The 27,925-nt window shown below is 42.3% G+C and overlaps 1 protein-coding gene across 1 annotated transcript in view; it reads left to right on the forward strand.

The window, feature by feature from the left end:
• Positions 1-27,925, forward strand: part of LOC147228864 (alpha-1,6-mannosylglycoprotein 6-beta-N-acetylglucosaminyltransferase B-like) — a 100,603-nt gene that overhangs the window by 16,915 nt on the left and 55,763 nt on the right. Inside the window, exons 3-6 of the mRNA XM_086157167.1 lie at positions 14,946-15,096; positions 21,138-21,247; positions 25,035-25,111; positions 25,287-25,466. Of these exons, the coding sequence (XP_086013293.1) occupies positions 14,946-15,096; positions 21,138-21,247; positions 25,035-25,111; positions 25,287-25,466 (518 nt within the window). The remainder of the gene's footprint in view (positions 1-14,945; positions 15,097-21,137; positions 21,248-25,034; positions 25,112-25,286; positions 25,467-27,925) is intronic.

Genomic DNA, 27,925 nt, shown 5'->3' on the forward strand with positions numbered 1-27,925 from the left:
GGAGCTGCCAGGCAGGAGGTCCAGAGGAAGAACAAAGAAGATTTATGGATGTAGTGACCGAGGATATGAAGTTAGTTGGTGTGAGGGTGGAAGATTCAGAGAAGAGGGTGGAGAAGGTTGATTCACTGTGGCGATCCCTGAAGGGAAAAGACGAAAAGGAGAAGCAGTAGTCACATATTGTAATCCCAACAACTTAAACTGGAACAACTATATTTCCTTTTCTGCTGTTGTGCAAAGTGACGGCGCTGATGTCCTAAAACTCACACACTCTTTCTGATCAGCTGAATCTCATGGGGGCTGAAGCTGGACCTCCTGCAGTATACGCCACGCCGATCAGCCTCTCTAAGAGGAACCTCCAAGAGGCAATGACGGTTGCACGTAGAGGGAGTGTCACAAACTGTAGCAGAAGATGGCAAACTTGATGAATATAAAACTGTTAAGCACAGAGCAGATTTATTTCACAATACAGCAATTTCTGTCTCGCTCCCTTATCTGCTCGGAGAAACATTTTACTTTCTCCTCGCCGGATTTCCCTAAATAGCACCTGTGCCCTTGCAGGTGTTACATCAAAACCTATCCAGGAAAGCACTTCAGGCGCAGCATGTGCAGCGTGTAGCATGAGTCGCTCATGCGGGATCAGCAACATATAATTTATTGACGAATGCTTATTTGCGCATTTCTCACACTGGACTACTGTGCAATCGCCTGTTTATTGCAAAGTCTGGATTTCTGACTCTTCCTCTTGGCTTATTGTTTGTTTGAGCAGGCTAAAATGGTCTCATGGTCATTTGTCTGATGGGAGAGTCAAGCTTGAAATATCTTTTCCTCTAAATCAGATAAAGATAAATATCTAGCGTGATTTATTCCCATTTAAACAACCGGCTCACTCGAGTTGACCCGGATTATGTGAATTCCATTTGCCTTATAAGAAAAACTGCTGCCTGCCATTTAGATCAATCAAATACCAATGGTCGTATTTGCAAACTCCGCTTGTTGTTTGTGCAACTCACCCTGACCGTGCAGCTGTGGCTCGGCTGGCAGAGCGCCTGTCCCTCCAATCAGAAAGTTGGCGAGACAAATGGAGGGTGTGAAAGCACCATATAGGTTCAGACCATTTAACCCTGATTCAAAAAAAATAATAATTTGGACACTGAACAAAAATGTAAATTAAATCAGGATGCAGTGCGTAGTCCAAATCCCTCCTTACTTAGAATTCAAGGTCAGCAGTAAATCCTTGTTTACGCAGCCGCTTTTAAAGATGTGACGAGTGTCAGCGCTGACGATTTAACGATATATAATCAAACCCTGCGCCAGATGCTCCTCTGCAGTGGACAAGATAAACTGGTCCCAAAAACAAATAAACAATAAGAAATATCAAGACACCACTCAAGAACAACAGATCACAATTCCGAGCGATGCCAATCAATGACAAAGGCTGGGAAGCATAAAATTGTTAAAGCTAATCCTAATATTACCTGACTGGAGAAACATTTTAAGTGAATTGACAATGAAGGGTTTGATAATAGGGATTGATAATGAAGGCTCAGTATCGCCATTGTCAATCTGTTTTTTGTTTTTTTTTACCCATTGCAATCTCTTCATGATGATGGTGAGCGGCTCCCAGGTTTAGGTCTCAGGAAGTCTTAGTGTGAGAAAGGTCTTACCAAAATAGTCAAACAATTCTTAATACCAACATTTTTACTTTTCAACAAAAGTCAGAACTCCCATTAGGTGATCATACGTATAGTACAAATATATGTAAAAATGAAATCGTAAAAAAAAGCAAACAGAAAAAATTAGGTCTTGAATAACAATTGAAACTGTACATTCTGTGCAAGGGATTTAAAAAAACAAACACTGCACACACAAGTGAGAAAGCGGACAAAATGTGTTTATTTATTGGAATACAGACGTAAAGTGGAAACGTCACAAGCCCTTTTCGGAAGCTTCCTGTTTTTATTTCCATATTATGTTTGACAACGTGACAGTCATTCAGGGTTACGCAAAGCTGGTAGCAATAGAATCATGCATTCAAACGCACACGGGGACACCGGCAGACCACAACACAAACACTTGGCACGCTCCAGCAACTTTTAGCTTTTTCAATATTTTATAAGGACATTATCCTCAGCACAGGGGAATTTAATCAATAATGTATAAACTGCTCTGTGGGATTTGATGAGCATGTTCATTATATGCATGGTCATTTCCATGTTATAAATTGGTATGATTGTTAGCATGATGTGTTTGTTTTTTTTCCGTAAGCCAGCTGCAATAACCTTGTTCTATTCACCTTTCAGTGGTGCAAAAATCAACACAGCTTGCCTTTTGTTTTTAATTCACCTTTCAAAAATATATACTTCCCTGTGAGACTTTAACGATAAATTAATAAAGTAAATTATTGCTCACTGTTTAACTGTGTATTTTACAGCTAATTTGAACTTTATTATTATCATTATTAATTTCATGTTACCACGGGATTGTGAGAAATGTATTCTCAATTCCTCTGCATGTCCACTACATGCAGAGAAATTGACAATAAATCTGGCTTTATTGAAAATCCCCCCAAATAACTCCTGTTGGAAACTGAGGTCACCTTGAGGTCTCTGGTATTTAGCCTCCCTACTTTGTGTGTTGTCTTTTGGAGCTTTGCCTCATGTTGACGTTGTCTTTTCTTTCACCGAAAATCGTCGTAACTCAAACTAAACCTTTTTTGTAGAGGCCCGCATCACTCGTTGTCGAATTCAAAGTGTCAAACAACATTCATTCAGTCAAATAAGAGCCTTGAGGCTGTTGCAAAGAAAACAGTTGCATTGTCACGGCCTCTCGGAATACACCAATTTCAAAAAGTCAATATAACATTCAGTTTATTTTTCATCCACTCATCGTCTATACCGCTCATCCTGCACTCAGGGTCAAGGGGGGAGGGGGGGCTGGAGCCTATCCCGGCCGTCATTCACACATCTGGGCAATTCAGGATCTCAAGTGAACCTCCTGCATGTTTTTGGACTGTGGGTGGGGAAACTGGAGAACCTGGAGGAAGCCCACGCACACACACGGAGGACATGCACACTGCACGCAGACTGGACACACTGGTGGAAAATTGAATCCGGCATCTTATCACTGTTCTGCAGAACCGCTAACAACCGCATCACCATGTTGCATCAGATTCTTTGTTTTTCAACTGTATTCATTTTAATTTTGCAAATATTATAAACCCATAAATGTATTTAATGAACATGCTGACTAAATCAGTATTTCAATTTAGGAGAATTTAGAAGTAGAATTTTCTACATCTCTTAAAGCGCCACAAATGGAGTTTATTCCTCAATTTAGACTGTCACTGTTATGCAACATAAATTTTCGTCATCCTTGCATCATCCTTGAGTCCAGTAGGGAATTTACAAGGCCTCAACATTTGAATCTTATTAATAGCAGCACATAAAAAGCCACACACAAAAAAATAACAACCTTATTCCAGAAATGTAACAACAACAACCTTTATTCATTTCTGCTCTATGAGCTCCTCTCATCGTGTTAGAAAAATATATGTACATATTTTCGATTTGGTTTAATATTCCCCCTCAGACTTTGTTAACAATGTCGGATTCAGTTGTTTTTCCCACATCCCGGCCAAAAAATTCATTATTTATCTGAAGCCTATGGTTTGTTTTAGACGGCTTTAAAAAGTATTGCGTCATTGTTTGAAAGTGCATAAAAGCCTGCAGGACAATGTCGTCTGCAGCTCAGCTGCTCCGAGGCGAAAAGTTATTTTCCCTGATTTTTATTTATTTATTTATTTTCTTTTAATGTATTTATATTTTTCATATTCCCAGGTCGCAGTTTGCAATCCAAACACTTGGTCTTACTCAAGCCGATGTTTATGCCTCATACAAGGGTGGAACATGGTTACTCACTGGTAGTCGCCTAATTTCCCGTGTGTGTAAATAACTATGATTAATACAAATAATTATATATATATATATATATATGTGTGTGTGTGTGTGTGTGTGTGTGTGTGTGATAATCTGTTTTATTATCTATTGCTTCTGCTATCAAACAACAGGAGGATTGGTGATAGTAGCCAGGGGCAGGTATATTTAAATGTCTTAAGTGTTACATTGTTGAATTCTAAAAGGCCAGAAGGTTTTACTGCGTGGTTACTCCAGGGCCGCTGTACAGCCGACATGTTCCTGCGAGATGGTGAGTGACGGGTGGGCCTCGGGTGACCCGGCGGAGATAAAGGACCAGAGCCGACACGGCACACTGAGCGTTGTTTTTCACCAAACCCCCGCCAACTGTCAGATTGGAAGCGCTTGCGTTAACAAATGAATTATGTTCCAGCTGAAGGAGCTGTGATTATCTCTTAGAAAAAAAAAGGATCAAAATAGGTGAATTCATTCATCCTTGTAACACACATACACACACATTCACACACATATATATATATATATATATATATACTTTTTTTTTTTTCTTTCAATAGAATCTATAAGAGGCCTATGAGAGGCTTTAGGACAGGGGTGTCAAACTAATTTTCACCGAAGGCCGCATCAGCATAATGGTTGCCCTCAAAGAGCCACATGTAACGGTAACAGTATAGATTTAATTAAATGTAACCAAATATAATGTAAAAATAGATTACTAAATGTTAAATAACTCTGAACTTATCGCTCATTCAAATCCAAAATGGCATTCGGCTTGTGTGCCTTGAGTTTGACACATGTGCTTCAAGAGGTAGGATAGATGGTTAACATATATGCTACTTCCCAATTAAAAATAATTTAGAAAAAAAAACTGATGAAGTCACCATAAGGATTCTATATCCCAGAAAACAGACTCGCTCCTCTTTGGCTCTCTTACAGTTTCCTTAAAAAAGAAAAAAAGTTCAAAAAAAAAAAAAAAAGAGAGATTTATAAAAAAAAAAAAAAAAATTGGAAATGGTCATTTTTATACAGACAGGTCATTTTTGCTTGTTTAATTTTGATTTGGTTATAATATGTGGACTATTTCAATATTTTTCTACGTCTGCATGATGCTTTTAATCTTTTAATCTTGACAATGAGGTTGGAATTTCCATTTTCAATTTCAAGGACCAGGCCTTTGTGTGTGTGTGTGCGTGTGCGTGTGTGTTTGTGTGTTTGTTCATTCATTCATTATATCATTGTCTCTAAGAATGAAAAAGACCAAATATGTAAAACCTTTTTCCAGGTAGCAAAGATAAGTTCTTTGAAATGGCCTGCTGTGTTTAGGAGTTATTGAACTATAGATTACATGGTGACTTTAAAAGGCTCAAGTAATCCTCAGCCCATGTGGTTGAGATGACTGTTTAATTTTATTTGTATTTAGTTTTCGCCAACCTGAGCTTTATGGTGCTTTTTTTTTTTAATTTAAACAGGAATTTGTATAACATTTAGCAAACACAGATTTCGATTCTCTGAATTCTGTTGAATAGGCAGCTGTTCATTTTCAGTATTGGACAAAAATAGTTGCACAACCCTACTCGTCCCGATGAACTATTTCCACTGTCCAACCAGAGGGACTTGAAGTATCTTCTTCAAACTTCCAAACACTTGAGTCTTTTTTGGGCACAACCACAAAAGACTCAAGTGACCTAATTCTGAAAAGAGTGTTGTACTGAGATCAGCGTTTCAAGTAAGTAACTTAAGTATTCATGTAAATGTTGACAAAGAAAAATTGTTCTTGATCTGATGAATCTTTCAGCTGCCGTTGTGCCTTCGAGCCCTACAGTTTCGAATTCCCCGTGTCCTAATCTTTATCTATGAATAAAACATCTTCAATAGACGGGAGTATCAGTAAGGAATATTATTATTATCATCATTATTACTGGGCATGGCCAAACTTGCCCTTCATGCTGAATGATAGATTTGTTGAAAATATTCTCATACATACACACACATTCATCTCTGTCAATGTCTACAACCCACTGTGTTTTGGGATCACCGTCTAGTCAAAGACAACCACATCACATAAAGCCTCAGCAGAGGCTGTAAAGGTCACGGCGCCTGCGACGCATAAATGCGGGGGAATTCTCCCAGCTCAAAAAATAAAAAAGTTACTACGGATTTTTAACCCATGCGCTATCATGATTCAATACTGTTTTAAGAAAATCCGCATTTTCTTTCTTTTCGAATTTGCCTCTCAAACTATATTTGTCACCCCTTTCGTCTCCGACACAGCAGCCCCGTTTCCTGGTGCATTTCTGCACACGCAATCCCTTTATTTGTTCTTCCACATTCACTGATTTATTGTGCTCTTCTGTGCTAGCAATGCTCTATCATCATGATCATCAGCTTCTCCTTCTGGCTGCTCCCTTCGGGGGTCACTCCAGCCCATCATCTGCCTCCATCTAACTCTCTCCTCCTCATCCTCCAGCTAACTTAATGTCCTCCATTGCTACCACTCCATCCATAAAACTCCTCTTCAGCCTTCCTCCAAACCCCTACCCATATCGTCACCTCCAGAACATCTAACATGTTCAGTCCCTCTGACGGACTTACTGATCGTCTCTCTCAAAAACATCCTCCACATCATCAGAATTATAATAATCATTCAAAAAAAAAACAAGCTGACCAAGATGATAGAAGGAATCCAGTGAATCACAGATTGTGTGAAACCGCAATATTTGTCTCACCTTTGGAAAAAAAAAATTGAATAAAGTGCTCGCTCCATTTGGTCGGAGACGTTTATTTGACCAAAAGCCCTAAATTACAGCTGAATACAAGAGACACCTTTTCAGTCCTAATATTCTCAGACTGGTTCAGAATCGGTCCAGTTTTAAACCATTATAATCTCTCCTCTGAGAAGTCATTTAAACGAGGATATTACAAACATCACAGTTTTTGTTTGCAGCAAAGATCATCTCAGCCTTCACATCATACCTTAGATTCTCATGTCTCAAAACTAGATTATTAATATTCATCACTAAATCAATTTGTAACTCACTGCGCGCATGACTTGACTATGTGTACATCAATTCCAAATGCAATCTTAATTTTTTTATTTCTTTTTTAAAAGCTCTCGGAAAGTACTCCGCTCTGCATTTCCCGAGCTAATGAACAGTGGAACCCCCACGCCATCGTAATTAAACGGCGTGTAATTGGACGTGGGTTTGGAAACGAGGACGTCGCCTACACCGGGGACACGCCGGAGTGGTGGCGGCCTGTTAAAAATCATCTCGGTCTCCGTGTGTGTCTGCTGAGGAAACGGAAAACGGATTTTCTTCTGGTTATTTACGGACCCGCAGAGGAAAAAAAAAGAGCGTTTAGGGGAGGGGTGGGGGATTCATTAGGGAATGGATCCCAATGAGAGAGAGAGCAAGGGCTTAAAACCAAAGGTGGACTAAGGCCACCGTCAGGGGATGTTTCCATGTGGAGCCAGGAGCTGTGAAGGGGGACCCCCACCTCGGGAAGGCCGGTCGCTATTACACAAGTCCGACACTGCTTTCTAACGTTCACACCAGAAGTCCCTTTCGGTTTATATCACGCCTTAGCGGCATTCCTGGTTGGATTCCCGGCTAGTCGTAGCGTATTGAAGTGTTGTTGAGCAAGACACTGATCCCCTAAGTGCTCCCCTGTGGCAGCCAACTGCTCATGGTTCATCCGTGATGGGTTGAAGGAATTTCCCGCAAGTGATTAATAAAGTATAAATTATCATTACAGCAATGAGGGGGGAGAAAAAAAAAACTTTAGACACTGACAGACCAGCTCGCACACTTATCATCATCGGTCTTTTCCAAATTTAGCTTGGAAAACAAGAACTTTGTATTTAGTAGATTGTTTTTGTGCGCGTGTGTGAGTGTGTGTGTCCAACAGTGCATGCATTCAATCTGGGACAACTCCCAAGCTAATTCAGGCCTTTCTCTCCCTGTTCATCAAAATGGGAATGATTAATTCTTTATAACTACGTAAGCACCCCTACCACTTTCCCCCCAAAAAACCCTTATCCAAGCGCCACCCTGAGCGGACGGTCTTAACAGAAAACGTAAACCTAATGATATAGATTTGTGCTGTTGGCTGAGCCGACCCATGATTCACTCTGTCATATTCCACCACCCTCCATTTTTATAAAAAAAAAAACAACCTGTACATACTCTGTGCCGGGAGCTCTCATTGCAAAATGTCACTGTGCTTGCACAATGACAATTAAAAATCTTGATTCTTCTTGAATTGTATTAAAAATAGCATATTATATTTCTATATTGCAAGCAGTCAATGCAAATACCCCAATGCTCACTTAAGATTACATGCCTTATTCTCAAATAAGATGAGATACACTTTGTTCCTTCGTCACAGCAGCATAACAGTTATAATGTCGAAAAAAAGGAAAACAAATATGAATATAAATAGACAAAAGACAGAACATAGCAAGACAAATGTAATTGTATTTTAGTTTTTTCAATTTTAATTTAGAAAACTGCAAAAGTCATACCCAACCTCTCTTACTATAGCAGACTGAATTTTTTTCTTTTTCAGAAACATAGGGTACAGCAGCACACCTTAAATGGAAGAAACCTCACTAATTGAAAGCCACTCAACCAGTTGTCGTTCTATTTGCACAAGAAAAAAACTCATTTATAATTATAAACAGTTCTGTTATGAGTGTGTCGTAACACTTTCATGTTTACAAAATAATTTCACATGCATTTATGGGTCAAATGCATTTTATTAAGTTGCACGGGTAGGGAAAAGTTGAATATGGAGAAGTCGCTTTGGAGCAGATGCATGTGGTATTTTTGCACCACTGCTGATCGGTCCCTCCGATTCAGGTTCCCGTGACCCTCACTTCTAAACAGATACTTAAATGACTTCATTTGGGGGTATTAAGTCCCTTCCAGCCAATCGGTAACAAGCCACTTGTTTTGGAGACAGAACCATGGCCTAAGGCGAAAAGAGGTGCCGACCCTCATCCTGACATCGTCACACTTGGCAGGAAACCATCCGGTTATTCCTGCTGAGGTCAGCAGGACTTCATCATTGATTCTAAAAGGAGAGAAGCAATCCTGAGGTCCCCATGTTAAACACTTTATCGCCCATGAGGATGACAGAGGGCAGCACTTAAAGAGCTCAGAACCCACCAGTAGCATGTCGGACTCTTCACCCTCTGTGGGCTCACAGAGCAGACGAGCCCATGAAACCGCAAGGGTCCCCTGAAGAGTGATAATGGCGTCCACACTTGGCAGAATCCACATTGTTCATCCCTAATGAAAAGTTGGTTGTGGGTTCTACCAGTTGGTTCTAGTAGTTCTATCTGGTGCCTCTGGTAAGCTTTTCCTAAGATGCCGTGCAAGTTCACCATCCCCAATAAATGGAACACGTCCTCCGCTTTACCTTTTTTGAAAATAGTCACTGCTAGCCTGCTCTGCCTCTTTTGTAGGCACTTTCCCCGGCCTCCCTGGAGCCATTGAAGACATATGATAGCCAAAATGGCTCCACAGTGTCCTGAAGCTTTAGCATTTCTAGATGGTACCTTGCCACTGTGGAGGTTCTGAACTAACTCCGTAGCCTCATGTTTTTGGGAAGTATGACCGGAGTACCATTGCATGCCACAAGAGTTTGGTCATTCCTGGAAATGTACTTTCCACCATCCAGAGGCCTCCCTATTGAGGGTCAGCATATCTTGTCTCCTACCAACTTCTTTCCCTTTGGGCTGCTCCCTTCAGGGGTCGCCATGACCGATCACCTGCCTCCATCTTGTGCCAACTAACTCCATGTCCTCATTCATTCCATCCTATAATCTCCTCTCTGGTCCTCTGCTAGTCCTCCTGCCTGATTGTTCCAACCTCAGCATCCTTCACCTTCACTGTTCCTCCTCTGTACATGTACAGATCATCTCCATTTGACCTTCTCTTTGGATCATCTCTGACAGACTCGTATCCATTCTCTTCACCCCTAAAGAGACCCTGAACATCTTGAACTCTGCCTCCCACTGCCGCTATTTCCAAACCAGACAATATGGCTGGTCTCAGCATCTACCTTGACACCTTTCCTTTCATTCTCGCTGATACTTCTTTAGCATGAATCGATCAGTCTGTTCCAACTTGCTTGCACACATTTTATACGTCTTTGAAATATCGGGCGAAAAAGAGAAAGGTTGATTTTTTTTTTTTCTCTCTTTTCGCAGCCTTATTTCAAAAAGCAATACTGTGTCGAAGAGAGAAATTATTTCTTGCCGGTGCTGCTGCTCTACACGCACATTCAGCCTCCCAACTTTGCACACCTGACCGAATGCCTCGCCACATGTGTGCTGAATAAACGGGACATTCGTGCGTGATGCACATCAGATGCGTTGTTATCTTTACGCCCATGTCTCGGCAAAGAACAAAACATTGCCAAAGAAACCATCCTTACTGTGGTGACCCTAAGTTTGACTTCCTATTTAAAAAGAATAAAAAATCTCTGACTTTCTTCACCCGGAAGCTTTTGTTTTCTGGGCTCATGAATGATTTGTCAGGTCCTTTTTTGTCCAGGACTTCTTCTCTTACCTATAACTTTTACACACACACACCCCCCCCCCAATAGTTTAAAACAAATGCACAAATATAATTCATTCCACTTTAAGATTGTAGTATAAAATTTTATACACCTTCAATGTCATCTTTAAATTTAGACCTCCACGACATCCTCCGTGACTTAGATGTCATCGCCGTGAACCCGTGAGCACAATCTGACGCAGCAATCCGTCACAAACAAAGGACACGTCCCTGTCATTTTGAGATGAATGCTTCTGCCGCTGAGAAGATAACATACTGAACTTGGAATTCCTTCAGCTGCTGGGGGGAGGTGGAGGAAAACAGTGACCTTGTGCCACTGCTTAGGAGTTGGTTCGCATCGGCTATAATTGCCTGTCAGAAAACATATATAGGGTTTCACTGAGTGGTCAGAGGCCCAAAGCCAGGTGTGTGCAATGTCACTGAGGACTGTTACGCAGGATTAAAAAGCTGCACATTTGAGTTTTGTTGCTTTGAATGAAGCTACGGAAGCAGTGTCAACATCTTCTTTTTGTGGCAACTGTACTTGAATTTCTTCACTTGAAGACATGTTTGCGGAGGTTCTCAGTCATTCAAGTCGTGGTGAATTCTTGTCAAAATCTTGTCGTTGGCAAGACCTTGTTGCAGGTCATTAGAAGTGAAGAAGCCTCTCGGATGAGGGAAGAAACTTCAGCAAGTGAAGAAATTCAAGTCCAGTTGCCATGGCAAGAAGAGCTCGGCAAGAATTCACTGAAAGACATTTCACCCCCAAGAAGGTTCTTCAGCTGTTATGACCTGTGGGGAGTTTCTGAAGGTAACTGCCAGGGTTTTGGGTGGGTCTGTGTTATGCTGGCTTGTGATGTAAATGCTAAGCCTAAGGGAATCATTATGCTAATGGTGGTGTTGTTCGTTGGGGACAAAGGAGCAACTTTTGGATATTACCTGGATTGGAATGTGAAAACGTAAAGCGAAACAAAAGATGAGCCCTGTTGGATCACATGGACTGAGGCTCAGGTGGAAGTTTCCATGGGGCTGGTTCAGGTGGTGGCTCTTTCCTGGTTGGTTTTGAGGGTGCAGAATGTCCTGGCGCATGTAGGCTTATCAATCTTGGTATTGATCCCAGTACAGCATTATGCATTTGTAAAAGGTTGTGTCTGACCCCCTCTTCTGTTCAGACATCTTTTTCTGTTTTGACAAAGATGGCTTCTTTGACTTCTCTCTTGAACCATCTGTCTTCTCTGGCCAGAATACGGACCACTCGAATGAAGGGTGAAACGTCTTCAAGTTAACAAATTCAAGTCCAGTTGCCACGACAAGTAGATTTTGAGAAGAATTCACCATGACCTGGATGACTGAGAACCAGCAAAGACACGCTACAGAAGCATTAAACGTTGATGTGGGAAATGTTAAGGTTGTTGACCATCATCAATTACCCAAAGAGGCCAAAAAAATTCAGTCTTAAGATAAAAAATGGTGACCTTAAAGCATGCTATATTTTGCAATGTGTTAACAAAGCATTTACAAAAATGGCATGGAAGCAATCCTTCCTGTTGCGAGGGCAGTAATGTCATATTGTGGAGCCAAAATAATTGGACAATATTCATTGTGCAGTCAAAGGTTGAGTTGAGTACCTTTTACATTTTAGTAAATCCATTCTATTATTGGATTAGCTGTGTGGTTTTTTTTTTCTTTTCCTAAATTCACTTCCGACAATTAAGCGAGCACGGAGAAATGGAGAAAGTTCTCTCAGCTGCTTGCATAACAATTACCAACTCACCTATACAGCCATAATCTCATTATTTCCAATGCCGCTTCTTTGTGAGTGTTAATTTTCATTTTATCTAAGATGCATAGAATGCAATGTTTAAAATCTTAACTGTGTTTCAAGTCCTCCTCTTTGTAGTCTTTATGAATATTTTCATTGACACTTGTCACTCACTCCAAATGCCCCAATTAGATTTTGAATGTTTTTCATCCCACTACACTCATTCCCAAACTATCTTTTCTGAATCTATTAATGCTCACTGTTCACCTCTTATGGCTGATATATTTAACTTTCCAGACACTGAGTCCTCTGTGATTCAGAAAATAAAATAATCTGGGTTATACATCAAGTCCCCTCTTTTTTTTTTTTTTTTTCTTCATACCTGTCATCTTGGACATCTCACCGTCATATCAAAGGGCATCAGGTTTCAAAGATATCCCCGCACTCAGAGAGCAGACTTGAGTATCAGGTTGTCTGGCGGCACAGAAATCCCACTAAGTGACAAGTGATGACAGTACAGCGCAGAGAAAAGGTGCACCGCTGAAGGCAGAGGAAATTATAACTCAAGTTAATAAAGCTGTTGGCCTTTTGACTTGAGGGGGATAGAATGTGAACGGGAGCCGCTTTTAATGGAGTTTCAGTCACATCACGGTAAAGGGTAGAAAGTAAAGCGCTTCACTTAAATAAATGAAAATTCAACTCGAAATTGATTTTGTGTTTTCACGAGATGTTTTTAGCAGCATGGCTTCGGAAGCGGTTGAGGGGAATATTATTGTGCAGTGGTTTGTAGTGATATTCAGTAATGATGATTTTCTGAATATATCTGATCATCTTATGGTCTCACAGCAAGAAGGTCCCTGGTTGGATTCTGGATGGACTTTGCATGTTCCTCTCATGCCAGCTTAGGTTCTTTGGTGTTTCCTCCGACTGTCCAAAAAGCAATGGTTGAGTGAATGGTTGAATGTCTCAATATGTGTTGATGGTCCACAATCAACCCTGCCTCTCGCCTAATGTTATGCTAACTCATTAGCATAACGGCCCCCTTCAACCTAGTTTCTGCTGATCATCTCTTTGGTTTACGTAACAAGCCACCAGAACCTAGAACCACCCAAAACCCTAGTGGTTAAATTCGGAAGCTTCCGACAGGTCATTAGAAGTGAAGAAGCCTTTGGGATGGGAGGGTGAAATGTTTTTCAAGTGTAGAAATTCAAGTCCAGCTGCCATGACAAGAAGATTTCGACAACAATTCACCATGACCTGGATGACTTAGAACCTCCACAGACTTACTTTGTCTACTTTGCTTTACTGATGGTCAAGTAGGCGTTCAAACTCAATCACTCACCAGTTTCACTTTTAATGTCTTCAGGGGAAGAAATTCAAGTCCATTTGTCATGACAAGAAGATTTTGACAAGAACAAAACAATAGAGACTGCATGATTTTGACAATTGCGTATAATCATGGAAGGTACAGGTGGTATATTGAGGACTTTTCCTCCCAAGAATCTCAGTAAACTAACAAACATGACCGTGTTGTGTCTACTAGTAAAGTGTTATCAGACATGATGCTGATGAAACGCTTCGCTCGGCGGGCCGGGGTCATGAAAGATGATGGAACAGAAAGCGCCTGCAACGGCTGCTTTCATAGCTCCTCAATTCGCCTGTCAGATGAAAGAGTCTGCAGAGAAAGGCGGGGAAATATACCAGACCTTGACTGACTTGCTGCAATCTGGGATGTGTTACATTGCACTTACACTGGGAGGCTGATAAGCAAATGATTGACAATCCAAATAAATTTGGAAATCTCTTGTAATTGACCAGGAGCTGATCGCCGTAAAGAAATGGCAAGAAAAAAAAAAACATGCCAAGCCTTTAACAAGTAGGAAAAAATTGTCATTTTTGTAAAGCAATGTAAGTACAACAGAAGCTATGGATGCAACTCCTCTCTCATTCACATGTCATTTCTTAATTTCGTTGTCTTATTTATATATTTTCAATCCTTGTTGGTGTCACTCAACTTGCATCATGCTTATTTTTGTCATTGTTATTGTCAATATGTTTCTGTTTTAATCCTTCTTGTTGTCGTTCTGGTAGTCTATTCTCACCCTTTTTGTCTTTTTTTTTCCATTGTTTATTCTTATCCTTGTTGTTCTCTGTACTGTCTATTTATTTTTGCTATCTTTTGCTATCTTTTAATTGTCTTATTTATATTTATACTCATATTTATTGAAATTTTCAGTGTTGCGCTGCTGTGACAAGTAAATTTCCCCTATGGGGATCAATAAACTATAAAGTATATGATATCTTGCAGTACAGTTCTAACATTTATATTACACCTCTTAATTGCGGCGTCCCTTTGAAAATGTTTGAGTGCGCTGCAGACATCGCCACAGGTCCGAGGTTTTGTTCGCACCCAACTCCCAAGAAATGGTCAAATTGAGGAATTCTGTATTGATTGGCACAAGGTGGACGGGATTTGCTTTTGATGGGCATTGAAACGAAAACACGAAAAAGACAGGTGGCCCAATAAGAGAACCCAGCCAGCAGGAATAGACGTTGGAGAGACAGAACAGCTGCCGGACGGCTGATTTATGCAGAGGCTGTTCTTCAAGTTTTATCATGCGCTTCTCTTCGCGAGGCTTCCGCTGCTCTTCATTCATGCCCTTGCTTGTCTCTCGCTCTCTCTCCAATCAGTGCTGGGGGGGATGGAGTCACGTGGCGTGCTGAGGAAGATCAGTGACATGCTGGAGGTTATTCTGAAGAGGATGGACAGCATCTCCAAACTTGACAACACCTCCACGGCTGAATCCCGACGCCTGGATGAGCTCAGCTCTGCCATTAACAAGTAGGGATTTTCTTATTTCACCCCGTCCCTCTTGATGGTATTGAAATAAATATCTAAAAGGAATTAATGATAAATGGAGCATTAAAAGATAAAAACATTGCAGCGCCTTTTTGACTGACGGCACTGTTACACAGTGGTTCCACCACACACCGAGACACTCCAAGGTACAATTCTGACAGGAGACCTTTCTGTGAGGAGCCTTCGAGGGCTTCCACCGGATTCTCCGCTTTCCTCCCACAGTCCAGAAAACATGCAGTAAATTGGAGACCTACAGCCCCACTGGGACCCTTGCTGCAGGATCGGAGTTGACGAATGAATGACTTTTCTTTGGGTCTTTTATTTCCCTTATTTTTACAGCGCTTCAATGCTTTGTGCTTTGTAAATACAATTTAATTATAATTCATTCATTCACTTTCTTACCCTTCGCTTACCCTTCAGTCAGGGTTGTAAGCGGGAGCCTATCACAGCTGTCAGTCAATCACAGGGTCACAACAGCCATTCACTACACCGACATTCACACATCTGGGTAATATATCATCTCCAATGAACACACTTCATGTTTTCGGACTGTGGGAGGAAACCCAGTGCGACACCGTTACGCTCCTATCATATTATTATTATCAATAATAATAATGATTCTACTTCTTTTAACCTCTGAGATGGCAGCATTTCTGGAAGTGTTTTTGCAGAATCCTACACACAGACCACTTGTGCTTATTGTTGAATCATTATTATTATTGTTGTTTTTACCAAGCCGCTCCTCTGTCGATCCCGTCCGTACGCAGTTATTAGCGTAGTATCCATTCCAGCTCTCATCGTTATCAAACAGTGCAACCAAACCCGTAATATGATTCCCAAAACATTTGTTTCATTGGGTCTTAGGACAGAGGCAGCACTGCAGTGCAAGGATGGACCAATTAATACTGTGTTACTGCAATCAATGTCAAGTAATGGGTTAGTTAATGGGATGGTGCCTTTCCTATTCCTATACAGCGCACGTGGGGATACATTTGCTACTCCAGGTCTGTTTCCTGGGCCCCTTGTGTATGCATGTGACATAAATCAGGAGCCAATAACCCAATAACCGTGTCACTTTCAGGATGCAAGATCTTACATCACTGCCAATTATTTGCACATTCAAATATTTTGATATTCCATGTACTGAATTGAAAGCCAGTGTCTGGCAATGCCTTGTTGAATAAAATCTCATTTAAAACAATATTCCATCGTGAAAAATGAAACGTAGGTAATGCTTCTAACTATTTAATTTACTTAAAAACAGAGGAGGCTCATAATGGCTTTCTCTTTTTGTCCCTGATCACACAGAGACAACAACCAGTTTCACTCAAACTAACCCTCCCTGAGGAAATACTGCGTATTATATCACTCAACTCCTTAAATATAGAATAGCAAATGTCGGGATACAGTCAGGATCTAAAATGCTACAGTATTGTGCTGTTGTTGTGTTTAAGAACAGCCTTACAGATGTTGTGATTCTTCATTTTGAAGATAGGCTTTGGTTGTGAGCTCTGTATACTCAGCACGGTCAGCTATGAATATCTCTGCACCGGCATGCGTTAAAGTAATGCCCGCAGGCGAAGGGCGGACAACTTTGAAACTGCGTGGAATGAAATCTTGAGGTGGGAAATTCAAATTCTGAACAATGAGATGTATGAAATGATAAACCAAATGGCACAGTAGCAGCTTTTTAGCGTGATGTGCATAATGTGATGTTTGATTCCTTCTGGCTGGTTCTGCATCCATTCTGGTGATGCCTGAGGAGACAACAGAGTGGCGCTACAAGTCATCACCCCCTTTCTGGCGTGTCACCTCCCCTACTTTTTGCATCTCTTTCTCTCTCTCTCTCCTTCTTTTCCCCATCTTGATTGGGTGTTTCCGAGAAAATCCTCTCGAGTGCCGCGCTCACATTTTCAACCACCTTGACCTTCGTTGCAGCACAGGGAATTCAACATAGATGAGATAGTTTCACTTGCCTTATTTGTGTCATGCATTGATAAGCCTTCCGCTGCGTAATATGGGAAGCAGAAAAAGCATCCATAGTATATCATTTCTATTCCATCACTGGTTTGCGTTGAATTATGGAGGTGGAGCGTACTGGGTAACTTGATTGACAGCTGCAATAGCGCTAATAAACAAAATGGGTGACTGACGACCGAGGATACAAGCACTACGACTTGTGATGGTGCACCTTTTTGACGCCTCTGTGCTGAGAAGGGAGAAAAAATTGTGTCAAAACAATAGGGGAAAGATGAGAAATCTGCATTTGTGTGTGTGTGTCTGTGTGTGTGTGCGGGCACGTGTTAGGAGAGGGGTGGTCATTTGAGGTAACAATTGTTAAAACCAATCTGGGCATAAGACCAGGGCACAGAGGCTCGACAGAACACATAGCCCACCGGATTAATGGCCACACACACACACACACACACACACACACACACACACATACTGGGGAAAACATAACTCTCTCTTCAGTCCAGTGATTTTCATTACATGGCTAGTTTCCTAGTTTCCTCTTAGTTCTTGCCACTGTCTCACTGAGTGTGCGTGTGTGTTTGTGTGTGCGTGTGAGTGTGCGCGCGCATCCACAGATAGATGTACGCACTGGGTGGGAGAGTTTCATCTCCCTGTGAGCTTCATTGGGGCTGACACACTTCCATGTAGCAGAGAATGGGACTTGATGTTTGAGGCCCAGCCTGCAATTCACCCACAGGGTAGCCACTCATTAGACCATAAGATGGAGGGAATATAAAAGAATATAATGGGGTGGGGGGGTGGGGGGGTAGAGGGGGCTGAGAAAACGAAGTAGGGAGGAAAAGAAGGTGAAAGGGATGCTGAGCTGATTCATTCCGTTTAACTGTGCAGTGCGGAGGATGAGAGGGGAGATTGGTAATTCTGGCCCGGGGCATACGCTCCCTGAAGATTACTGTCGGGGCTTGACTTCACCTATTTTTCCTCTGTTCAGCACCCGTCGGGGCTTAGTCGGCAGCAACCTTCAGACCCGAAGGCCTCGCTCTCCAAAGACCTTGCATCAGTGTCATCGCTTGCTCAAAGTGTTCCGCGATGAAGATCCATGAATCTTTGTATTTTCATTTTGGTTTCACTTGCGCTGCATGTTTATCATCAGGACAATAGCTGCTTTTGCACTGTAGGTATCTTTCTGTGGCTCCTAGAAGCTTCTTCTGGAACTGGGCCCTTTTTCTGTGCATTTGGACAGAACAGGAACCAGGAACTGGGACCTCAAGTCCAAGTTAAGGACTACGAGGCAGGTTGAGCTTGGTTGACCGTATAAGTCATGCCTGTTACCAGATACGTCCTGTGAACCACCAAGCACCGGTTTTAAAAACTGTTGTGGTCCCTGGTCAGTTGTTTTCTTGGCCCATGCTCCTCTGGCCTGCTATGCCACAGAGGGGTTTCCAGGGCTGGCAGCAGAACCTAAATGTTTTGGCCTAAATCAATATGGAGTTAGCTAACGGCCCCCGGTCCCTTACCGCTCATGTCCATGCAAAACTAAAAGGTTTCCCCTGGAAGAGGGGAGTTCCTAGAATGAAGCTCAAGTCGGACTGTTCCTAGAACTGTTCTTCCCAAAAGCACCTAATGAGTCAGTTGAGGATATGTCCAGTGTTTTACCTCGATTTGGACAACCTTCACCATCGGGTAACCCCCCCCCCCCCCAAACAAAATATTTTCTCGGTTTGTTCAAAGCAATGAAATACTTCTGGATGGAAATCGATGGTAGATTCCATCTTCCATTGGTCTCCGTTTCAATTTCCTTTCCCTGCCACTCTGATCTTCTCGTTGCTCTTTCTAATGCCCGTTGTTTCTTCATTTGTGAAGAGTAAACTCTCAGACATCATTATCCAAAGAGAGGACTGCCACTCTATGTATGGTCTTTGATAATAATCAATATCTCATGCTTCAGTCAGGCTATGTTGACTCCAGCAAGGAGGCACACAGAACCTTTTATCCCTTCATTTTAGAAGCCAAAAATTCCTGCAGTGCTCTTACTCTGCGTCATGGTTGGTTGATCCCTACCGCTCTAACTGTTACTGGCTTCAAGGCCATTTTCCCCTCAACATACCCTTTGCCTGTATCTGCAGCCTCGCTCATTGTCGATACGTCATTATATCACCCTGATCTATCCATCGTTGAACTGGAAGGTTCACTTAGAAGGCCACTTTCAGGACTTTTTGTCTTCTTGCCGAAATTTTTTTGGCATGGCAAGTGGACTTGTATTTCTTTCCTTGAAGATATTTCACCCCTCATCCCAAAGTCGTCAGTTCTAATGACCTGTGGGGAGTTTCTGACAATAACTGCCAGGATTTTTGGCGGGTCTAGGATATTGTCGCTTGTTATGTAAATACCAAGACCTCTGGTCCAGACATGGACCAGGACCATCCGCACCCTTCAAACAACCAGGAAAGATCCACCACCAGAATCAGCACCCGGTAATTTCCACATGAGCCTCGGTCTGTGGGACCCAACAAGTTTCACTCCTTTGCCGAGCTTTACCTTTTTACATTCCAATCCAGGTAATGAACAGCACCCCATTAGCATAACAACCCCCTGGAACCTAGTTTCTGACGATCAACCCCTCTGTTTAAATTTATACATAAAAAGATGTTTTTTTTTCTATTGCCATAAAACGGTTGTTGAGGGGTGGATTGATAAACGGAGCACTAATGAAGGCCTAGGTGTGACATGCAGGGCCTGCCACTGATGTGACCCAACAGGTTTCATCTTTTGTCTTGCGTTTCCTTGTCACATTCCATTCCAGGTAATCCCCAAGAGCTGCTCCTTTGTCCCCAATGAACAACACCTCCATTGGCATAACAGCCCCCTTCAACCTAGTTTCTGCTGATCATCTCTTTAGTTTACATAACAAGCCACCAGAACCTAGAACAACTCAAAACCCTGGCGTTTAAATTCGGAAACCTCCTACAGGTCATTAGAAGTGAAGAAGCCTCTGGGATGAGGGCTGAAATGTTTTTCAAGTGAAGAAATTAAAGTCCAGTTGCCACGAAAAGAAGATTTTCATTAGAATTCACTATGACCTGGATGACTGAGAACCTTCACAGACATCACTCTCCTTGTCTACTTTGCTTTACTGATGGACAAGTAGGCGTTCAAACTCAATCACTCATCACTTTCCCTGCTTGCCAATTACCATATCACACTCACAGGTCTGGTGTCATAGTAACAGTAATCATTAACTGCTTGCTCCATGTGGTAATATCAATGTTTTAATATCATTTTATGGCCTTACATAACCTCTAGTCTTAATAAAGCGATGCAAGGCAACAGGTCCAAATAATAAGCGCAAAGGTTTTTCTTCGCACAATCGAATGAAAGTGAAAGTAGTTCAATCAATGGTTGTTAATGTTACCCATATTATATGAAGCCATTCTCTTCCTCCAGTCTTTACAACGCACCACTGCCTCCAGCGAGAGTCCATTATCTCTCGAATTTTAGATGAATGATGGTAATATTGGGGGGTGGCGGTGGCCTGGTTGCAGGAGCGGCCATCCCTCCGATCAGAAGGTTGGCAGCTCAATTCCCGGCTCCTCCTGTCTCCAATTCAAAGCGTCCTCGGGCAAGAAACCGAACGCTAATTTCATCCCGACAGCCTGGTTAGCACCTCCTGCTGCCATCAACGTGTGACTGAGTGAATGCTAGGTAGTTTAAAGCGCTTTGAAACTGCAGGGTGTGAAAACGCTATATAAGTGGAGACCATTTGTACTCCCAGGGTTCTACTTTTGACCGTTGACTGATACTGTTGGGGGGGAAACAAGAGGCGGGTCGACCAGCCTTTCTCAGAAAGGGACAGGCAATAAATAAAGAGACCTGGAAAAGTCCCCATCGCTAAAGATCTAAAGTTGATTTTGTATGTGTCGTGACCGATTCCACAATTAGGCTCTGTAATTTAATACTTTTAAAGTGAGGAAGCTGCATAGCAGTTACTGCTAAAACTGTTACCGCTAAAAGTGTTATTCACTGCGCTTCATGTTGCTGTGCATCTACAGGTTCCAGCCCGCAAACTTGGTGGAGAGGATCCAGGCTATCGCTCAGAATGTGTCGAACATGGCCGTCAGGGTGGAGCAGATACTGCAGAACAGCATAATGCAAGGAAAAGGTACGGACTTGACACCATGGTAACGAAACCCCTCAACCTCTTACTTAGAAATAAAAATAATTAGAATCAGAAATTCTAATTATTTTTCTAATTAAATTCTAAAATTCTAATTTTTAAATTCTAATTTTTCTAATTAGAATTAGAAATAAAAATAAACTATAAACTATAGTTTCACTGAGACACTTTATAGTTTATAGTTTATTTTTATTTCTAATTCTGCCTTTTTCTTTTTATTATTTATTACTGTTATATTTTCTGTAACTCTGGCACAACAATTTCCTTTGGGATTAATAAAGTTGTTCTTATCTTAATTTTATCGCAAGGGGCATAATCAGTATATGGTAGTTGATAAAGACACACATTTGGTGTGCAACAATGCAATGTAATCACATCCTTTAGTACAAAAGAATGGCACCGAAAAAATAGCTTATTTTTATCAAGCTTTAAGCAGAAATGGAACTTGACCGTAACCTTGTGTGGAAAAACTGTGTCTCAATTGTTTGCTGAAGACAGTTTTGTCCTCGGTTTTGTCAACGGCTATACGCTCACGTTCCAACCAATTTGAGCACCTGAGATTTTACAACCTCCACTAATCACACATCATATAACTGGTCCATAAAAATGATGATTCACAAAACGCATGAAAATGAGCATGTGCAGTTACAGGCGTAGGCGGATGGAAATCTCTGTCTTTTATAGTTCTTAATCTTGGGAAATCATGAATTAGACAGTTTGGGCCTCCGCTTTGTAGCAGTGGCTAGTGCACCACCGTGGGAAGGTCTGGAGTTCAACTCCGATAGGAGGGGTTACGCGTGAATGGCACATATTTGCACGTCTCGATAGGTTGCCCTGTGATTTCCCGGCAACGGGTCCAGGGTGATCCCCGCCTCTCTGTGGAAAAACAGCTGGGATCGTCTCCAGCCTACCCGTTACTCTGAACGCACCGCAATGGTAACGAGTAGAGGCAATGAATGAATAAATAGACAATCTGAATTTGGCCCTGCGTATCCATGTTACATCCATGAATGAGCACTGAAGCAGTGCTTTGGTCATCGCAGGATGTCTGATTTCTGTTTGCGTGCGTTCATACATTCAGAAAGAGCTCCTGCACATTTCTATTAAACTCTGGTCATTGGAAGAGTGTAAAGATGCTAAACACTCATGGATACACGTGTGTATTAACCGTTATTATTCATTTGCCCTCTGCGCCTCCCCTTTTCTCTTCGGGGTAAATGCTCAGTCCCTAACATGAAAATAAATGAGCGTGATATCTCTTTCTTTCCCCGGTGCATCGGCGCGACGCAATATGGGAAGAAAAAAAATTAGCTTTCTCCAATCGCGGATGAATTTGAAACGCTGCCGGCAGACTCCGACATCAGCTCAGTGACCGTTTATTTATCTCACGGTCAGGCATATGTGAGCACTTGAAAAAGAACGAGAGGAGGATTAATTATAATTTCCTACCCCTCATTGACTGCAAGGCTTTCAAGTTACATATTTGAGGACGCGAGTCAGGTTTTTCCCTCCCGATGACTGACCTCATTCAGATCGCGGCTGAAGTGGATGGAGAGCATCGATTCATATCTCGTGTTTGTGTGCAGAGACAGAGACGCCCGAGGGGAAGACTTATGTACACAAATGTCTCTCTTTCATTAGGCAAATGGAAATAGACACAATCTAGACAGAAGGCAAATTTGTCGGTGCGGTGGGGGAGGGAGGTTGAGAGACCGCTTTGTTACCTCGTCGGACAAAATCGATCAAGCTGTCTTTCCTATTTTTCCAACTTTTTCCAATTTCTGTCGAGTGGACGTAAGGCAGAGGTGGGCAAACATTTTTATCCTTTGGGCCGCATGGAGATAGTATATTAAGACAGCGGGCCGCAATAATCAAAACTTTCGCTTTATACCATACCATTAAAATTAAAAAAACATTCATTTTTCACTTTAAATCAATTCATTTTGAATCGACAATGTTGAAACACCAAAGAAAATAATATTTTAACCTTCTCCAGGCAGATGTTGCAGATTTGCGACAGCCAAATATCAGATTTTTCCTGCAACTACAACTTAATTTGAGCCTGAGAGGGTTAATGATGAGAATAAAGTGCATAATGAATATTGACTAAGATAAAATTTTGCTGATATTCGTAGTAAAAGAGCTCGCGGGCCGCACTGGAAACTCGTGAGGGCCAAAATCGGCCCGCAGGCCGTAGTTTGCCCACTTCTGATGTAAGGGTTGTGACGCTACACAGGCCTGCAGTGGAAACACTGAAGCATCCATAGGTTACCATCTGACAAGACTCATGAAAATACGCAGGTCTCCAAAAATTCATTCATTCATTATCTGTGCTTCTTATCCTGCACTAAAGGTGGCGGGTGGGCTGGAGCTTATCACATCTGTCATTGGGCGAGAGGCGGGGCCCACCCCAGACCGGGCACCAGTCACAGGGCAACATATAGGGATTTAAAACCATTCACATGTTATATAGACGTACAACAGTTCAGCCTCTCATTTGCATCTCCGGGCAACTTGGGGTCTCAAGTTAACCTACCGAATGTATTTGGGATGTGAGAGAAAAAACCTATGCTGACACGAGGAGAACATGCAAACTCCACACGGAAATTGGACCAGGGAACAACTGTGCTACCTTGTCTCTAAACGTATTGTGAAAATGAATTGCTTTAACAGAGAGGGGGGATCTAACACCTTTTATGTGTGATTTTAAGTTTCTATTTAACGGTTACATTGGCTGATTTTTGTTTTAAAATCTTTACTCAGCTGGAAAAAGGAATTCACAATAACCTGGGGAAGCCTACTGAATGTATCATTCACTTATAATGTTATCTTTCAGTAGAAATGTATGGAAAAACTTGGAATTGCAGTTGTGTGACACTGGAAATGATACAGTAGCACCTACAAAATGAATTCAATTTTTGACTGTTCACGAACAGAATTCATTTTTCCCATTGATATTAATGAAAATCCCATTGATTCGTTCTCCAAACCCCAAAAAACATCCTTTTTATTTTTATTTGAACTTTGTTAACGAAGTCACTGCTTTAGCCACATCAGCCACCTTATGCTCATTTTGTTCTTTAGGATCGTGCAGAAGGTAGACTTCGCTATGTCCTGGTGTTTGGGGAGATCAGTTACACGAACATCACGCTCACATTTAGCGATTATTTCCTCCTTCAGATTGATTGTAATACGCTTGGACTTCTGACTACCACTATTATATATAGCACATTTCACTTTCTTGGGAGCCAGAATGGAGGCTAATTTGATGCAAAGAGCACAAAAAAAGCGCATATTGAGAGAACACAACGCAGAGTTCAACGCTACAGCCACCACACTACAGCGCCACATCGCAGAAAGCCTGTGAGTTTGTGTGTTTTGAGGGTTTGTTCGCAGGTTGTTTCAAATTGTTTTTAGAAAACTCAATTTTTTTTCCCATCATTAGGGGCCTCTATCAGCCAATTCAATTTTTTTTTTTTTTTTTTTTATCATTTATTTATTTTTTAGTTTTATTATTTGTTTTTGTATTTTATTATTTTGAGTATTCATATGAAGTGTTATTTAATTGCAGACTGTCATACAGAGCGTGACAGTCTGCAATTAAGTAACACTTCATATTAATTCCTATCAGACAGGTTTGTATTCGGAAATAGTAACTTTACTTTTTGCAACTTTGAAGAAGGATGAATATTGTGAAACCAAAACCGACCAATGTGGCATCAGCTACAATGAGGTGACTGGAGGTAACATTCCTTCTTCTGTGTTCTTCCAGCAATGAGAGACGGGGTATCAAGTCAGTGTGAAGTTCCCAGAGACCCCCGTTTTCCCGAATGCCCTGGAAAAGTAGATGTGAGTTCTATTGTGGTCGGGATTCCCAACCTTTTCTCAAAGTTTGCATTCATGTAGTCGGCGTCATTTGCCGATGTATCTGGCGAGCACTGTCTTTATACGGGAATTTGATGTGCCAAATGTTTCTCTGATGTCGAGCTGCGTTCCGAAGCTCATACTTCTTTAAATCCTCCAGTGGATGCGTGCGCGCTGGACGTCGGATCCTTGCTACGCCTTCTACGGCGTCGACGGTTCGGACTGCTCCTTCCTCATCTACCTGAGCGAGGTGGAGTGGTTCTGCCCTCCGCTGCCTTGGAGGAACCACAGCAGCCACCCCGCCCAGCACGCTCAGCCGGCCAAGACCCCCAAGCGGCAGGTGAGTTGATTTCTACCTTCAAGTGTTTATGCTGAGAAGCTGCTGCGAGTGGTCTGGATTTGACCTGAATTCAGTTTGACAGCGGATGGACTGAATATTCATCGCTGTCCTCCACGCGACACCAACGCGACACCAAGCGCGGCGGCCAAATAGTGACAAATGAATACATTGCCGGTTGTTGTCAGCGAGGAAACTTTATTTAAAATTGGATTTCTATCCAAGCCTGATGGCATGGTTGTGGAATTTGAGCATTTTCCCCATTAGTCCGCAACCAGTTCGCTCTTTTCTGACCCCGCTCGATCTCCGCTAATTAAAACACGGCCGCTCCATCCATCAGTGTCCCTTTACCCTCTATTTTTCCTCGACTCTGTCTCGGAGGCTGCAGAGGAACTCGGACATTTGGTTTCAAACGCTCACATCTGGCTCCTTGTCAATGGCCAAAGGAGAAGAGGGCGTGGAGAGGAGATTTTACCCGAGCAAGCGAAAATTCCCGCACCCATCATGCACATCTTCTACCATCGAAAGACCAGCTGTATCAGTGTGTGGGGCAGGAGCTGCACGGACTACAACGGAAAAGCTCTGCAAGCGCATTGCGAAAACAACTGGAAGCCCACTCCCCTCCCTTAAAGACATCCACAACACCCGGCTCCCCCGTAAAGCGTCCAGCCGCCCCGCACATAGCCTGCTCAGCCTCCTGCCTTCATGGAGAAGGTTCTGTAGCCTCAGCCTCCATCAGACTCACCAACAACTTCATACAGCCGGCTGTAAGGATGCTGAATTCTCTCCCCACTATCCCACTCCCTCCATCCTACTGCCCAGATGCTGAACTCTTCCCCCAACTCTCTACTGGACTCTGATAATATATCAAAACATTACCACTTTTTTTTTTGTTTGTTTTTTGCGCTACTGCTACTTTGCACAGCGAAAATCATCCTGCTGCTATTGCACTATTTACAATGATGGTACAACTTACTGACCTGTGCACTTAATGTGTACAAAAACAAACTGCTGCTACTTTATCAGTTTGTATCTGCGTGCATTTTATACTTCATAGCTCATATCATTCATTAATACACAGGACAAGGTGTTACTGTCCCTTGTGCCAAGATCCAAGGTAAAACACATCTAGAAGCCCAATTCAGGCTGTAGAGAAGTTATATATAACAACAACAAGCCAGCTACCAACAGACTAACACCTTACCAAACAGACACCACTTACTTACGTTAGCCAGCTGCAGCCTGAAGCTTCGCACTGGGGTTTTCAAGTGGGCATCATAAATTGATGTGTCCGGTTTAATGTAACAGTGACTTTGACTTCATTTGTGCAGCAAAAACTATTTTTAAACCGTATCTCTCACAACCATGCAAAGGCAAAACAATCCAAATCACTCAGCATCTTATAATGATTCTCAATCAACATCCCGCCTGCTTGTTATCATGTCCATTAAGTTTTCCCCGCAGGTATAAATAGCTTTCGAAGCCTGATTGACCCGGCAGAAAATAGAACAACAGGCTCTATTCATGAACCCGCCACAAGTATTTTAACACGTGACCAAATTGCGTTGGAGAAAACCTCTGGTAACTCATTCATTGGTCCTCCAGAAACATGGCACGGTGTCTTTTCCAGATAAACCGTTCAGTTTTGATCCTATAGGCGCAGAAAATGTGAACTTGGGTGTTGGAAAAAGGGATCAGTCAACGGTCCGAGCAGAACTCTGCCAGTACAAATGGTCCCAGCTTATTGAGCGCTTTCATACCTTGGGGTTTGGTAGCATTTCACGCTGGATTACGTTCACCCATTTGCACACAACACAGAGCTGCCGTAGATCCTGACCATCGGGAGCAACTTTAAAGATTCAGTGTCTTGTTGAGCTTAAGGACAATTCGACATGCAGACAGGAGGCACTAGAGCGGGCAGTTCTTCCAGAGTCCTCATGAATTATTAACTCCACTCTTAAGTTAATTGATAAGGACTGCCGCCATTTACCCAGTGTGATAGTTCCTCCAGACATGGCCCTCTCCACCACGGTGACCCAGTCACAGGTGAATACGGGTTTCTCCAGCACGTCCCAAACCATGACAGGCTGTAAATGAAATCAGAAAGTCCAATGAATCTGCTGGCAGCGGCAGACGTCTCAACGATGGTGCTGGAATCCGGAGCGCTGAAGGTGGAGAGGTGCGTTCTGAGATCATGCAACTGTCCAGGCTTTTAAAAACTCCCTGGATTCGTTGTGCTTGTCATTTGTCAACGATACATACATCCTGCCCCACCAGTCATCTGCTGACGTCAGAAGAGCACAAGCTTTGCCCGATAAACATCAGACACAATTGAAACGCTCCCTCGCTTTCCCCGAACACGTTATCCAGCGCCTTGGATGGGAGCTAGCGGAAACCGTGAATCACTTTTAGATCTCCTGAAACTCGGAGACCAAAGGGAAGATGGCAGGCGGGCCATCCAT

The sequence above is a fragment of the Fistularia commersonii genome, chromosome 12, assembly GCF_037954325.1.
Source record: "Fistularia commersonii isolate RoL2024-O1a breed Wild chromosome 12, RoL_Fcom_v1.0, whole genome shotgun sequence".
Taxonomy (NCBI): Eukaryota; Metazoa; Chordata; class Actinopteri; order Syngnathiformes; family Fistulariidae; genus Fistularia; species Fistularia commersonii.